Source organism: Anolis carolinensis, chromosome 2 (assembly GCF_035594765.1).
Source record: "Anolis carolinensis isolate JA03-04 chromosome 2, rAnoCar3.1.pri, whole genome shotgun sequence".
NCBI lineage: Eukaryota > Metazoa > Chordata > Lepidosauria > Squamata > Dactyloidae > Anolis > Anolis carolinensis.
The window spans coordinates 323756361-323773559 of NC_085842.1; the positions used below are offsets into that span (position 1 = coordinate 323756361).

General features: G+C 43.7%; 1 protein-coding gene across 1 annotated transcript in view; it reads right to left on the reverse strand.

Annotated features, from left to right (window-relative positions):
* LOC103280943 (uncharacterized) overlaps nt 1–16945 on the reverse strand; it is a 31094-nt gene extending 14149 nt beyond the window's left edge. Inside the window, exons 1-6 of the mRNA XM_008121360.3 lie at nt 16809–16945; nt 4747–4793; nt 4140–4203; nt 2881–3058; nt 1652–1807; nt 1489–1563 (exon numbers count right to left, since the gene is read on the reverse strand). Of these exons, the coding sequence (XP_008119567.2) occupies nt 1489–1563; nt 1652–1807; nt 2881–3058; nt 4140–4203; nt 4747–4793; nt 16809–16939 (651 nt within the window). The 5' untranslated portion in view covers nt 16940–16945. The remainder of the gene's footprint in view (nt 1–1488; nt 1564–1651; nt 1808–2880; nt 3059–4139; nt 4204–4746; nt 4794–16808) is intronic.
* Between the last annotated feature and the right edge of the window lie 254 nt (nt 16946–17199).

The following is a 17199-nucleotide window of genomic DNA, read 5'->3' on the forward strand; positions in this document are numbered from 1 at the left end:
GGAAGTTTGGAATAGATACAAGAATAGATTTTATCCAAAGATGCCTTTGTGGTTCTCTCCGCACGAAGAAGAGAAATTCCTGAATGATTCATGAGCATTCCTTGGTACCCGATAATGATCAATATAAATTAAAGGGGAGAGAGGAGTTAATGGTGGAATTATTCAAAACAGACAAATAAATGAACAATTTAAGGCAATTAAAAAACATTTGGGTTTGGATTGTCTCTTTCCTACCTTCTTTTCTCCATGCTAAACATACTCCACTCCCTCAACTGTTCTTCATTTGTGGCTTCTAGACCTTTGGTCACTTGGTTTACCCTTCCCTGGACCTCTTCCCGCTTGTCCATATGTCCTCCTTGAATTGCTTTGCCCAGAACAGGACACAGGGCTAGTACTCCAGGGGAGAAAGACGGACCAAAGCAGAACAGAGCGGGACTAGGGCTTCTAGACACTAGACTCCAATGGATCAGAATCACGTTGGCCTTTTGAGCCACCACTTCACACTGTTGACTCACTTTCGGCGACGATTCCTAGATCCCTTTCCATTAACTCTTTCCAAGCCAGCTCTCTAACTTTCCATTTCATTTTCATTGCCTAAGTGGAGTACCATACAATTCTCTATGTTGACTTCTTTTTTCATATATAATTATTATTTCCAAAGTGCACACATTATAGCATAATGATTGATATATAAGGCCACCAATTATCAGTAATCTTATTATCACATCTAATAATAGTAAAACACATGTATCCTATTTGAAAGAAGGCTTCCTCACCCTACACTGGGATAGAACTTTACAATATTTTGTCCTATCAAAGCTCTTAACAAGTGATGTATATTTATAAATGTATATATGTAAAATGTGCAAAGTCTAGCTTGTGTCCTGCATTGTGGGTGGGCCCAGAAATCTCTTGGGACAGTCCCATGGTCGTCATGGCAACCATGAAATCCAGAGCTGCACCCAATAAGGTAGACTCTGCATGGATATTAAAGTCCCCCAGCACTACCAGATGCTGGGACTCCAACACCAGGCTAGAGACCACCTCAGCAAGCTCTGGCAGAGAGACTGCTGTGACACAGGGTGGTCAGTACACAAGCAGAATCCCCAACCTGGTCCGGTTACCCACCCTAAAATGGACACAATCAAACCCAGAAGATTGTGGAATGGGGCATCTGACCAGGGGGTGATGTTCTGATAGACCACCGCAACTCCGCCTCCCCGCCCCCTAGACCTGGCCTGCTGGTGCACCCCGAAACTTGGCGGACATAACTGGGTGAGAATGACCCCCCCAGTTCATTATGGACAAGGCTTTAGATATTCTACTTATATATTCTGCAAAAGGCTTCCTATTATTTTGAAAACATTGTATTGTCTTATTTCTAAGGAGACAAGTCCATTTATCAAAATTCTGCAAAGTTTAGTAGTTTGGTCAACCATTTGCTTACTTGTTGGCTTTTTAGCAAATTTAAGGTACCCAGTCACTCACCTGGATGTTCTTCTCCACCCCAGCGCTGGACTTCCCTGGCGCCATCTCCATCCTGACCCCCCTCGGCATTGGGGGCTGTGGGGAAAGAGAGGAGAGAGGGTCTGCGCAATGCAGAGGGGAATTGGGTTGCCACGGGGGATTGGGAGGTGGTGGTATGGCCTACCTGCTGGGTGCCAGCATCTGCCATCTGTGCCGCCTGTGCCACCTGTGACATCTGCGCCACTTGTACCATCTGTGCCACCTGTGCCATCTGTGCCAACTGTGCCTGCTGCTCCCTCCAGGCCGCCTTTTCCTGGAGCGCCCGGGCCAGCCTCTTCTTCTGCAAGGAGGAATGCAGGAAACCCCCCAAAAAGGGTGGTCAGGAGACACAATTTGGGGCGATGAAGACCTTGTTGCTTTCTAGCCTTGAGACACCTTTTCACCCAGCACTACACCAGAGTCCAGTAGTATTAACTACAGCAGTTTATTAAGAAAGCAGTAGAAAAGGATGTTGCACCTCAGCACTGGTTCACCTTGCTCTTAACACCCACTTCACCACAGCAGGCTAGGTTTAGACAGTTTATTGATAAAAGATAGCAAAGTCTGAATAAAAAGCAGTAAAGAAGGCAAACATCCAAATGCAATGGCAGTCAGTAAAAAGCAATATTCATATGCAAAGGCAGGCAGTCAAACGGCTATAATCCAGAGGTAAAAGCAATTTGCAGAATATAATCCCAAGTCTCTGATAGGATATAGGAAATTAGTCCAGAAAACAAGGTAACATGAACTTCAGCGTAAAATCCCAACACAGATTCTAGGCATGAGCATATATGAGAATCCTTAGACAAGGCAGGAGATGTGCTTCCAGAAATCAGCGTTGCTCCGTATGAAATCTCTCTCTGTTCCTCCTGTATTTACCCATGTTTACAAGTTAAAAAGGCATTTCTCTGCCCTTGAATTCCCATGCATTTGCCAGCTATTCTAAGGGAAAGTCTGGGGCGAACCTTTAATCTTAACCTTGAATCTCTAAGGAAGACTCCTCTGAGTCACTGCCTGAAACACCTAGAACTAGTTGATGTTCGAACTCCTGGGAAAGGTCACCCATATCATTAGTTTCTGTTTCCTCACTAGCCTGCAGCCTCCCTGACAATTCACAATTTCCAGCACCAGAGCCTTCGAGATTTCTCTCTTCAGCATTGCTTTGGTCAGCCTGCAAAACCCCAAATCCCCCTTCATCATCAGACTGAGCCACAACAAAGGAGCTATAAAATAGCAGTAGTCCACTCTTGTGATCCCAAAGCATTGAGACATGGTAGTTCAAATGATATCAAACATTATTCATTCTTCAGTGCAGGCGTACCCAAAGTCTGCTTCCTTGGATACATGCAACCAATACTTGGGGAGGCTACTCACCAGGTAGATGTTGTACCTCAGCAGCCTCTTCCTGGCATCGGAGACGCTGGAGCCCAGTTCCCTCAACTTGGCCTTCATGTCAACCATCAGGTGGACTGGGGGGTCCTGGTGGATCTGCAGTTGGGTCACTTCTGGCAGGAGGGGCCCCAGAGCAGAGTACAAGGCGGAGATGAAGTTCCTGAGAAGAGGTGCCATGTTAAGCTTGGCTTGGCAAGGAACCCTCCAGCATTCAAGGACATCAAGAGAGTGCCATCTCAAAAGTCCAACATAGGCCAAGAGGAGATTAGTAGCCCCTTCCTCCCATCACAAAGCCCCCCCCCCCAATCCTACTGTCATCCCATGCCTGGTGAGAATGATGAGGAATCAGAGAAGCTCCTGGTTTGCTCATCTGCTGAACCCTCTGAAGAAACTCAATAGAGCTCAGTGGAAAAGTTAGCTACTGAGATCTCTGGAGAACCTCAATGGATCTTGGTAAACAATATTCTCAGTGGGAGGTGGTCATCTGCTGAGATCTCTGGAAAACCTCAACAGATCTCAGTGGAGGACTGTCATTTGCTGAGATCTCTGGAGAACCTCAACAGATCTCAGTGGAAGATATCCTCAGTGCAAGATGGTCATCTGCTGGAGAACCTCAATGGATCTTGGTAGACAATATGCTCAGAGGGAGACGGTTCTCTGCTGAGATTTCTGAAGAACCTCAAATGGATCATGGTGGAAGAAATAACCATTTTTCATCTAGTGATGCAGACAGAACCACATTCTTCTCTAGTCTCTCTGATTCTCTCACCAGGCATTGGCAGCCATGGAGAGGATGTTTCAGCACCTCTGTGTTAGGTATAGGGCTTAGCGGATGGCCAGCTGTAGAATAGTTCCATGTAAAGAAGGACTCTACTCAACTGGACCATAGAAGGTTGTGGCCAGAAAGTCCTGCTGGGCCAGGCTATCTGTTTTGGTGGCATCTCTTTCTTGCAGTGGCCGAAATGGTTACCCACAATCCTCATAGAAGGCCATGGGAAGCTGGAAATTGCTCCAGAGAATGGAGTTGGTTGGAAGGCAGGACCCAGTTTGCTTGTTGTTGCTACTGCTATACATTTTCTACACAGCTTAGTCCATTTTTTACACACAACAATCCTGTGATCCGGGCCATGTAAGCCTTTGACAACACAGGGCCAGATTGTTTTTCTGGCTCTAAACGCAATAGGCATGGCTACCTGAGATCAACAGCAACACATCCGGCAAACCCTTAAGGAGATACTTACACCGTGTCCTGATCCAGCTCTTCGTCCACATGACTGGGGATGTCAGTCATGGAAGACCGAGGCTCTGTGAGAAAGGGAGGAAAGGGTCAGGATGCGGGGCAGAGGGATCTAGATTTGGGGAAAGGAGCTTCTTTGCCAGAGCCTTTGTTAATTGAGGCATCCCTGTATATTGTAGTCTGTTTATAACCCACAGGACTAGTGGTGAGCAGGTTGCATGAAGGACTGTTGATTTTGTCTAGAGACTTGCTCAGATCTGTTGATGGAGGACAACTATATGTAGTACTGCAGTATTTACATATTTCAACATGCAGTTATGGACTCCCATTGAAATCTTTCTACATAATATTATGTCAGTTGCCAAAAATACTTAAAAACCACCTACTGAAGATTAATTTTTCTTTCAATACTTTTTAACCACCTTCTCAGCCTACAATCAGAATACCTAAAGATTTTCTACACACAAACACACCACTCTTATAAAGGGAGCCCTCGGTATCTGCTGGGTTGGGCTCCAGGCCCCCCAGCGGATGCCGAAATCTGTGGCTGCTCAAGTCTCATATTCAGTAAATAAATAATATAATATAATATAATATAAAATTGCTCTTACCTGGGAGGCTGGGGGAGAGAGGGCCCCGGTTCTCCATGACATGAAGGCTGGAAAAGATAAAAGGAGAGCAAAAAGGAGATTTTGAGTGACAGCTGGCCATTCTTACCGGGGCACTATGATGTTTTGCATTATTGGAGGCGACACTTTTCTATTTGCACTTATAATGCACAGTCAAGACTTGGTGCACATAACATGTGGGATCCCAAATAAGGGCTAAATCTCTAGACTGTCGGCTGTTAGGAATTGTGGGAGTTGAAGTCCAAAAACTTGGAGGGCCTAAGTTTGCCCATGCCTGGTGTAGATTATGGATCAGGACGGATTTCTGATGGCTCTTGGGGAGTTTCCCGCTACCTTGGTAAGGGATCCTGGCAATACTTTGGTTACTCTCTGGAATGGGGAGATGACTAGGGCAATGGACACAATTGCTCTGGAATGTCCCCTCTCACATAACAGAACTAAATCAGCTCTTTAGCTTAACGAAGAACTGGCCGTTATGAAGCATGTGAAACAGTGACTAGAGTGCTTACGGCATTCAACTCGTAGCAAATCAGAGACCTGCTCAGCCCCACAGCCCTTGTGTTGTGGGTCCTGCAGGGTTTAGTATTGTCCCCCATGTTGTTTAACATCTTACTTAGGTAATCCCTTGTAGTTCGAGGATGATGGTCCTCCATTTCTTGGAAGACGCCTGTGCATGATTTTTTTTAATGTGTGGAGGTCGGTGCACGGCCGGTCAACACACAGTCCACAGATTGAGGTCCCAGCAGTGGTGTGATTAACACAACGAGAGTGGCTTCTCAATCTGTTTGTTGCAGCCTTCTTCCGCCTTCACAGCCGTTGTAAAATGGACCATGTTATCCTCCACCACTGTTGAGGTCTTTGGGTCTTCAGATTGTTCCTGGTCTGGGTCCTCCCCTGTGGCCACTCCTGGGAGTGTGTGACTCCTGTGGTTGTGCCCACAGGTTCATTGGAACACGCAAGCCCCCTCACCACGTCAAGGTGACAATCCATCGAGGGGGTAAAATACAGATGGTGTTGAAGGGGATACAAGTTGGAGTCCATGCACATCCAGAGACCCATGTCAGGGCCTCCGATGATAGATCTGGAATGAACTGGGCACACATACCCAGTGTGATTAACTTTTAAGTACACATTACGAGCAAGACTAGTTCTGTAGGTTTGTTCTTAAGTTGCATTTGTATGTAACTCAGAACAGGTACGTTTTTTATAGAATCATAGAATTATAGAATAGTAGAGTTGGAAGAGGCCACATGGGCCATCTAGTCCAACCCCCTGCTAAGAAGCAGGAAATCACATCCAAAGCACCCCCGACAGATGGCCATCCAGCCTCTGCTTAAAAGCCTCCAAGGAAGGAGCCTCCACCACGGCCCCGGGGAGAGAGTTCCACTGTCGAACAGCCCTTCTCACAGTGAGGAAGTTCTTCCTGATGTTCAGGTGGAATCTCCTTCCTTTCCTGTAGTTTGAAGCCCTTGTTCCCTTGCGTCCTAGTCTGCAGGGCAGCAGAAAACAAGCTTGTTCCCTCTTCCCTATGACTTCCCTTCACATATTTGTACCTGGCTATCATGTCTCCTCTCAGCCTTCTCTTCTGCAGGCTAAACATGCCCAGCTCTTTAAGCCGCTCCTCATAGGGCTTGTTCTCCAGACCCTTAATCATTTTAGTCGCCCTCCTCTGGACACTTTCCAGCTTGTCAACATCTCCCTTCAACTGTGGTGCCCAAAATTGGACACAGTATTCCAGGTGTGGTCTGACCAAGGCAGAATAGAATAGAGGGGGAGCATAACTTCCCTGGATCTAGACGTTATTCCCCTATTGATGCAGGCCAGAATCCCATTGGCTTTTTTAGCAGCCGCATCACATTGTTGGCTCATGTTTAACTTGTTCCCCACGAGGACTCCAAGGTCTTTTTCGCACACACTGCTGTCAAGCCAGGCATCGTCCCCCATTCTGTATCTTTGATTTCCATTTTTTCTGCCGAAGTGAAGTATCTTGCATTTGTCCCTGTTGAACTTCATTTTGTTAGTTTTGGCCCATCTCTCTAGTCTGTCAAGATCGTTTTGAATTCTGCTCCTGTCTTCTAACTCCAGCCAAACACACACACACACACAAACACACACACATATTAGCTATATTAACATCTACATGAAGCTGCTGAGGGAGATCATCCAGAGTTTCGGGGTACAGTGTTATCTGTATGCAGTTAATTTTTTAACTGAATTAATTTTTTAACTGATTTATAGTGTACTAGCTGTGCCCGGCCACGCATTGCTGTGGCAAAGTGGTGGTGGTATTGGTTAAAAATTGTTGTGTAATTTTTATTTGACGTTATTTGCAATTTTTTATTAATTTTATTGTAAGTTATATTTTTATTTATTATATTTTATTATTTTCTTGTATTATTTTTAGTTATTTTCTGTTATTATAGTATTTTATTGTATTAATTTTTAGTGTTTTTTTATTATTTTTTATTGGGTTGCTAGGAGACCAAGTTGGAGGAGCTTAGCCTTCTAACTGGCAGCAATTGGATAAAAGCAATTATTCCTCTCTCTCTAATTAGGACTTTATTTTTCTTTTCTTTTTGTTGTATCAACCTAGAGGCGTGGATGATGGGTTGTGTTGTCAAATTTCGAGGTTGGGGGCCTGTAGTTTTGTTGTTTTGTGGGTCGCCGTGATGCCATCACTCTTTTATATATATAGATTGTACAATGTTTATATATGCGTTTTATTGTAAGCCACCCTGAGTCCCCTGTTGGGTGAGAAGGGCGGGATATAAATATTGTAATAAATAATTAAAATAAATAAATCTATCACTCTTTTCCACCAACCGCTAAGGAGGCTTTTCAGGTCCTGAACTATTGCCTGGCAGCTGTGATGGTCGGGATGAGGGCAAACAAATCCAATGTAGTTTTCTGAATCAGTACCACAAATTACCAAACCGAATCTAAAGTTGACCCAAAACTGATTTGTAACCCTTTGGTACTAATGTTGGAGAGAGGTTCAAAGTGGTCCCCGGTCAAAGTGGTGCCTGGTCAAAAAATGCTTGGGAGCCACTGATATAGAAGATAAATCAAGTGTAGGGTGGGGAATTAGTAGTTTAAGCAATGGATGTTAGGATAACAGAGATTAAAAACTGGATGTTCTACAGTAAAATGATATATACAGTAGAGTCTCACTTATCCAAGCCTCGCTTATCCAAGTCTCTGGATTATCCAAGCCATTTTTGTAGTCAATGTTTTCAATATATCGTGATATTTTGGTGCTAAATTCATAAATACATTCAAAAATAATTACAATATAACATTACTGCGTATTGAACTACTTTTCTGTCAAATTTGTTGTATCACATGACGTTTTGGTGCTTAATTTGTAAAATCTTAACCTAATTTGATGTTTAATAGGCTTTTCCTTAATCTGTTGTCGAAGGCTTTCATGGCCGGGATCACAGGGTTGTTGTATATCTTTCGGGCTGTGTGGCCATGTTCCAGAAGTATTCTCTCCTGACGTTTCACCCACATCTATGGCAGGCATCCTCAGAGGTTGTGAGGTATGGATAAACTAAGTAAGGAAAGAAAAGAATATATATCTGTGTAGAGTCCAGGGTGTGGCAGGATGTTCCTTAATCCCTCCTTATTATCCAAGATATTCGCTTATCCAAGCTTCTGCCGGACCGTTTAGCTTGGATAAGTGAGACCAGGGGTCCCCAAACTAAGGCCCGGGGGCCGGATGTGGCCCTCCAAGGTAATTTACCTGGCCCCCGCCCTCATTTATAATGTTTTTATATCAGTTTTAATAATATAATATATTGTATATACATACAATATTGATAAGAATATTATCATTTTCTACAATATAATACTAACAATAATACCATATAATAATATTATGTTATATATTGCATATAATATTACAGTATAGTGGTATAGTTCAATATAGTATAATGCTAATATTGTGCTATGCTAATAATATAATATATTGTATGTACATACAGCTGCTCTGAGTTCCCTTCGGGGTGAGAAGGGAATATAAATGTAGTAAATGAATAAATAAATAATTTTGGACTTAGGCTCGCCCAAAGTCTGAAATGACTTGAAGACACACAACAACAACAACAATCCTAATTAACCTGACTCTCTCATTGGCCAGAGGCAGGCCCACACTTCCTATTGAAATCCTGATAGGTTTATGTTGGTTAAAATTATTTTCATTTTTAAATATTGTTTTGTTCTTTCATTGTTATTGTTGTTTTGCACTACAAATAAGACATGTGCAGTGTGCATAGGAATTTGTTCATTCCCCCCCCCCCCCCCCAAATGATAATCCGGCCCCTCAACAGTCTGAAGGATTGTGGACCGGCCCTCGGCTTAAGAAGTTTGAGGACCCCTGAGTGAGACTCTACTGTAATGTTTTCCCCTTGCCCTCCATACCACTTTCCTCTCTCTTGATGAGTTATTAGATATTTGTTAAGATTTATTAATTGACTAACACCTATCCTAACACTCCTGCCTCTCCCCGTATCCCTACCATACCCTTTGGGAAAATATTTAAAAAGAAAAATATTCAAAGGTTAACTTCTGCTGCAGAACCAGCTGTGCATTGCATGGACAGCTTGGAGTAGGTCCAAGCAGAGCATGTTTCTTTTGGACCATATAAACACGAAGGGTCAGTCTATCATTCTCTTTCAAAAACAGTATGATGGGCTTCCAGCAGATGGCGGGAAAAGAGCACTTTTCTGGATAAGAAACACAGGCTTGTTCTATATTGAGCATGTCATGCACTTTGAATAATAATAAAAATTGCAATTTATAGCCTAAGGAAGGGAGAGAAAAGGAGCCCAAGTGGCAAAGGGAGGAGAAGAAGGCGATTTATCAACACACGATTGGTTGATAAAGACTTAAAATAGTGTATAACTAATAAAATCTATATATATATATATCTATATATATAAAAGGGTAATGAAATTTCGGCCTAGGACAAAACAACAAAACAACTGCACATCCCAGAAACACTAAACTTGGCAGCACAACCCCTCATCCATGCCTCTACGTTCATACAACAAAAAGAAAAGAAAAATAAAGTCCTAATTAGAGGGAGAGGAATAATTGTTTTTATCCAATTGCTGCCAGTTAGAAGGTTAAGCTCTGCCCACTTGGTCTCCTAGCAACCCACTCAGCCCAGGGGACAGGCAGAGTTAGGCCTCACTTAGGCCTCTTCCACACTGCCTATAAAATACAGATTATCTGATTTTAACTGGATTATATGGCAGTGTAGACTCAAGGCCCTTCCACACAGCCTTATAACCCATTTATAATGGACTTAATGTCAGGGGAAAACCTTGACCCTTTACCTTAACTCCCACCAATTCCTCCATACTTTGTTTCCCATAGCACCAGACTTTGCCACAGCAACGCGTGGCCGGGCACAGCTAGTATATATATATATATATATATAAATGTTCTGACCATTTCTGCCTTAAAGTAAACAGCGAAACTAAACACCTAAAACCCACAAAACTTGGCCACAAAAGACATAGCTATCCAGTCTGTGCTTTTACATTTAAAAAAAAAAACAAGAAAAATAAAGTCCCAATTAGAGGGAGAGGAATAACTGTTTTTTCCCATTGCTGCAGGTTAGAAGGCTAAGCTCCACCCACTTTGTCTCCTAGCAACCCACTCAGCCATTTAATGGTGCCCAGGGCCTCTTCAACCAGGCCTCTTCCACACTGCCTATAAAATACAGATTATCAGATTTGAACTGGATTATATGGCAATGTAGATTCAAGGTGATGACCGTGGCGCCAGCTTTCAAATTGATTTGAACCCGCAGCGGAGAGTTCCGCAGATCCATCACCAAAGGAACGGAGCGGGACCGCAGCAGACTATTATTAAAAGATCTTTTTTTCTTCACTTTCCCCTTCCCTGAACTATGTAACAAATCCCCCCAATAAAAGTAGCATTCATTTTTAACAGTAACACTCTCTATCTGGTTATTTTGTGTCTTTCCCTGACTCCTTCTTTTGCACGCAATCCCCCCCCCTCTCTCTCTCTCTAACCCGTCCGACCTTTAAACCTTGGCGGAGGCTTCCCCGCCATAGGTTAATACGGCGGACGATACAAATTGGCTCATATCTTTATCAAAATTACCCCTAGCACGCTCTTCTTTTAGTCCTAACCCTTCCTAAGGCTCCTGACCCAAGGACCACCAGCGGAACCAAAATCGGTCCAGTTCTCGGCACTCATCAGCTGACTGTCAAACGGAACCGACTGCTCTTTTCAAGCCAGACTGCTCTCTTCTAGCCTTATCCCGGACTTTCCTCTCCCCGCGACCCGCGGGATGGTTTTAAGAGATCACTGGTCCCTTTCTGTGAACTGGGGATGGGGGGATCGCTCTCCCGCTGGGGAGACATACTTCTCCAAGGACCTTCGCCCTCTCTACAGCTGCCAGGAGGGTGCCTGGACGGGTGCCCTCCACGTTTCATTCGTACCTTCATAATTTTATGAAGGAGAAGAACACTCTTCCCAGACCTACCCCTGAACTTATGAAATCTTATACTTCCAAAGACTGCAACCCACATGTGCCTCTTCCCCATGCCATCTCTATGAATTCCTTCCACCACAGATGAACTCTTTTCCTCATGTATCCGTGAATTTTCATATTCTATGTACCTGGACACCCTCATGAATCACTGTTGTATGAATTTCTAATCGTTGGGCTAACTTCATGAATTGTAAAATCATGCTGCTAAAACTCCACTTTTATGAATTTCCATATTGGGTTCCCCAGATGTTATGAACTTTGTTCTTATCAAATATTTTCAATTGTTTATATCATTCATGATTCCCCTTTATGCAATGTAACTCACTTTTATGGATTCTCCCTTATTTCCATGAAATCTATCTGTCTGCCTATATGTATTTGTACTCTTTGGGATCCCCGGAAAATATGTATTTTTCCCAGCAGGGTTTATATTCCAACTTTATTTTATTTTTCATTTTATTTCATATAATTGTCAAGTCATGAAATCAAATAGGAAACATTTTGAACTCAACCTGAACCCCAGAACCTATCCCATTTCCTATGACCCAGGCTTCCCTTCCCAAAAACAAAAGGATAATCTGCCACCGCTAAACCCAATCAAATTCAGATTGCATGGACAATATAGGGCTTGAGTCGCCAAATTCGGAGTGTTGACCTAAAGGTGATTCGCCCCAAGGCAAACATTGTCATATCTCACCCAAAGGAAAATCCAGGACACCTCAGGAAGGCGCCCTGCAGAGCCTGACAATATGGCTCATCACCACCCATCTTTGCTTCCACCTCTGACACCCCAAGGCATATCTAAAATCTGTATACGTGACAGAAACCCGGACATCCTTGATTGCTGCCATTAATCCCTTTAGAAATTGGTCTAGCAGGAATTAATCCGATATTTCCTGCCCTGTCACTTCATTGTTTCAATAACTCCCACCTTCTCCTTCCTGATTGGCTCGAGTAGAGACAAAAAGCAGCTCCCTATTGGGCCAACAGAGCAAGGCGGGAAACGAAACCTTCTAGCCTATCAGCGATCAGATGGGCGGGGGAGCGGGGCGGGAAATTCAAAGGGCTGTCAGACTGAAATTTTGTATAAATATGGCTTTATTTTGATTATGTGGTACCCTAGTAGACTGAATGATCGCTACTAGAGTCCTCTTCAGCTGAATTGCTCAATAAAGACTCCTTGGCGGATTTTCCTTCAACTTTGGCGGACCTTCTTCATTTCGGCTTCAGGTTGTATTGCGGCTCATATTTTCCTATTGGCTCCGCCAAGGTCCGTTCCCTCAGGACCGGATCGGGTCTCTCCTCAAGGGCCCGATCCCCTAAAGCGCGGTCGACAACAAAGGCCCTTCCACACTGCTATATTACCCATTTATAATCTTATATTATCTGCTTTGAACTGGATTATCTTGAGTCCACACTGCTATATAATCCACTTCAGTGTGCATTTTATACAGCTGTGAAGAAGGGGCCTCAGATAATCCAGTTCTAAGCAGACAATATAAGGTTATAAATATACAGTGGAGTCTCACTTATCCAACATAAACACCCCGGCAGAACCTTGGATAAGCGAATATGTTGGATAATAAGAAGGAATTAAGAAAAAGTCTATTAAATGTCAAATTACGTTATGATTTTACAAACTAAGCACCAAAACATCATGTTATACCACAAATTTGACAGAAAAAGTAGTTCAATGCGTGGTTATGCTATGTATTAATTACTGTATTTACGAATTTAGCACCAAAACATCACAATGTATTGAAAACATTGACTACAAAAACATTGACTACTAAAAGGCCGATTGCGTTGGATAATCCAGAACATTGGCTAAGTGATTGTTGGATAAGAACATATGACCTACTGACAGACCCCACATGAACATGGAAAGCGCCTTAAATGTATATTTAAATGTATAATTATGTATATTTTAATGGATAGTCTTAATTTTATTGTAATTTTTAATCTTGATGGATTTTTAAATTTGATGACAACTGTTTTTAATGTGTATGTTTATATTGTAAGCCGCCCTGAGTCCCCTGATGGGTGAGAAGGGTGGGGTAGAAGTGATGTAATAAAATAAAAAAATAATAATAAATAAGTGAGACTCTACTTTAATATGAAATAATTACTGTGGTATAATAATACAGAACAATATAATCTCTAAAACCAGGACAGTAAATAAAGAGCAACACTCTGAAAGCAGGGGAATTGGGAATTCCAGAAAGTAAACAATCAGGGCCAGCTAACACCTCCCAACAAAGGATTCCTCCAGGCAGGAAGCAGACAGGCTTTGAAGCTGCAAGGCCATTAAATGCTAATCAGGGTGGCTAATTGCAGCATTCATACCTGCCACACCGAGACTATTAATTGCTATTCAACCTGGCCAACCAAGGATTCCGCAAGGTAGAAAGCGGCCAGGCTTGCAAGCAGCAAGACTATTCAGTGCTATTCAACCTGGCCAACCAAGATTTCTCCTAGATAGAAAACCCCCAAGCTCTGAAGCCACGAGGCTACTCCATCCCATTCAAACTGGCCTAGAAAGGATGCCCTATGTAGAAAGCGGCCAGGCTTTTAAACTGCAAGACTATTCAGTGCAGTTCATGCTGGCCAAGCAAGGATTCCCCTACAAAGGAAGTAGCCAGGCTTCACAGTGGCTCTTTGATTGAGGGTGCGACTCCAGCTACTCCCGAAAACGCCCAGGCTTTGAGGCTGCAAGGCTATTCACTGCTATTACACCTGGCCAACAAATGATCCCCATAAGCCACAGCAACGCGTGGCCGGGCAAAGCTAGTAATGTATAAATATTTAGCATCCTTACTTTGAGGATTTTCACTTATTGTGGGTAGTCCTGGAACCTAACCCCCACAATAAGTGAAGGAACACTGTACGGCAAAATAAATAAATAAATAAATAAATAAATTCAGAAACTGGATTATATGGCAGTGTAGATGGGTCCTTTTGCCTCCCCTAGCCTGTCTGTTGTGAAGAGGAGCCACTGGAAAGAATCACCCTTTGATTCGGCCAGTTCCCCAGTTCCCCATCCACTTAACAAGTACCCTTGCCTAGCCCACATTTAAATACCTGGTTTGCAAAGTCCGTGCAAACAGTTTCAAACAGTTTCCAAAGAACAGAAATAATTGGGGTGAACAAAAAGGACATGAAATGTAAACAACACGTCGAAGCAGCTGGAAGGGAAGTGTACAAGAATCGTGGAAGAGGTCCACGTAATGGACTGGGAGCTGTCCAAAGCAGCAGGTGTTCAATGGGAGAGAAGCAAGCGTTTGTATTCCTGTGGGTTTGCGCTTGCAAGGGGGTTTCCGCACTTCCCCAAATGCAGACAGGCAAGCGTTTTGGAGAAGCCAACGGGTGGAAAACTGGCTCCCTTTTAACGCTGGAGATCCCAAATGCAGAAGAACTGTTTGGCTCCACTTGTGTCTGAAGCAGACATAAGCAAACTTGGGGCCTCCAGGTGTTTTGGACTCCAACTCCCACCATTCCTAACAGCCTCAGGCCCTTTCCTTTTCCCCCTCAGCCGCTTAAGCCTGAGGCTGTTAGGAATGGTGGGAGTTGGAGTCCAAAACACCTGGAGGCCCCAAGCTTGCCCATGCCTGATATAGATAATCCAGATAATCAAGTTTGCCCGTGCCTCCTTTAAACACTCTGGAGCTCCACAAACAGCCATAGTTCCTATGAGCAGGAGACACCCATGGTCCTCCCGCCATTGACATGCAGGTTATGGTGAGTGCCATGAATATGTATCTCACACCATGTCAGAGTCCTCCACAAACACCATTCTGCCCCCCACCCAAGTAAAGACTTTCCTGCGGGGACCATTTCCTCCTAGATGTTCTGTTTTTCCTCCAGAATGGACATCCCAGGGTTCCTTCATTTGCATGACCCTGCCCACTGCCTCTCCCTTAACCCTTTCCTATTATATTTATATATTTATTTATTTACATCATTTATATTCCGCCCTTCTCACCCCGAAGGGGACTCAGGGCAGATCACATTACACATATTAGGCAAACATTCAATGCCTTTTTAACACAGGACAAAGACAAACAACATAGCTCCGAGCGGGCCTCGAACTTATGACCTCCTGGTCAGTGACTCATTGCTCTCCCGTCTGCGCCACAGCCCCGGGCTATACAGTTCACAGAGGAATTGACCAGCAACTGAACAAGAGGTTAGGGGAGAATTCACCATGATTTACAAGAGTTGTACTTGACCTACATCCAGAGAGTACTATGAACCCAACTAACGATGGATTTGGATCAAAGTTGCCATGGATAATGGGACTTGCAGTACCTTCACTGATACTGGGACCCCCACTTACAATGGACTGGGACCAAACTGAGAAGCCCCATGACCAACTGAACATGCTGCATGGGTTAGTGGGAATGGACCTAGAGTTTGGGAGTTATAGTTCACCTGCATCCAGATAACACTGAACCCAGTTGACTGCTGTGGTTCAGTCTGATGATGAAGAGGGATTTGGGTTTCAGCAGGTTAACCAAGGAAATGTTGAAGACTCTGAATTGTTAGAAAGGCCGCAGACTAGCAGGGAAGCTGAAGTTAGTGATAAGAGTGACCTTTCACAGGATTTTGAACATCAACAAAGTTCAGGTGGCTCTGGCAGTGAGGCAGAGGAGTCTTCCTTAGATAGAGACACAAGATTAAGGTTAAGAGTTCATCCCAGGCGTTCTGTGAGAATCGCTAATAAACGTATGGGAACCAAAGCTCAGAGGAATGCTTTTCTAGCTTGTAAGCATGGCTAAAAAGGGTGAAACAGAGAAAGATTTCAGACAGAGCAACGTTGATTTTGGAAGCTTAACTCCTGCCTTGTCTCTGCTCATGGAAACAGATCCTCGCTTCGGTTCCTGCCTAGATTCTGTGTTTGGATTGTATTTTGAAGCTCATGCTATCTTGTTTTACAGGACTGATATGCTATTTTAGAGACTTTGAACTATTTTCTACAAAGACTTTGAACTGTATTCTGCAGATTGCCTTTGCAATTGGATTACTGCTTTCTTAAGATTTTGCTATCTTTTATAAATAAACTGAAAAAACCAAGTCTGCTGTGGTGGAGTGTGTGTGTTAAGAGCAAGGCGAACCAGTGCTGAACTGCAACATTGACCTCAGATCTGGACCAAACTTGGCACACAGACCCAACATGGCCAACTGTGAATATTGGCAGGATTTGGGGGTGACTGCCCTGGGAATGTGGGAGTTGTAGTTCACCCTTATCTAGATAGCGTTGAACCCAGCCAACGACGGATCTGGATGAAACTTCATTGATATTACCTAACATTCTAAAACAAACAATGCCTTCTTCTACTAACACGTGCACCGCCAGGTCCTCAAGCTAGTAAATAAATAAAGCCTGGGATAAGTTACATTTGGGGACTCGGACTCCCAGCATCCCCAAAACTTTGCATGTGGGGAGATTCTTCAATGCTTTGGTGGGGGTATTGGGGTCCCGTCCTATTCTACGCCCTCAAAAGCATCTCACCTCAAGGGGGAAAGGCTGGCCTTGGGGTGGACGTCCAGGTGAGGCTGTGGCCGCTTCTTCCACTGCTTTAGTTCTGACCCCCTAGTTGCCAGGAGGCCGGACAATGACCTCATTGCCTGGGCCGATGACATCACAGAGGCGGGGAGTGGGCCACAGGGAAACCAAGACCCACCTGGAAACAACAACAATTCTTATGTACTCGTATTTACTCGAATGCTCTTGCAGACCTATAGCCAAGCAACACCCTCATGCTTTTGCACCTTCCACTCAGCTTTCAAGATCATACAAGGTCTCAGCTCTTTTTAAAATGCTTCGCCCAAAACTTAGCAAAGTATTTTAGGTGAAACCTGACCAGCAGGAAATATAATGGGATTATTACTTGGAAACTATG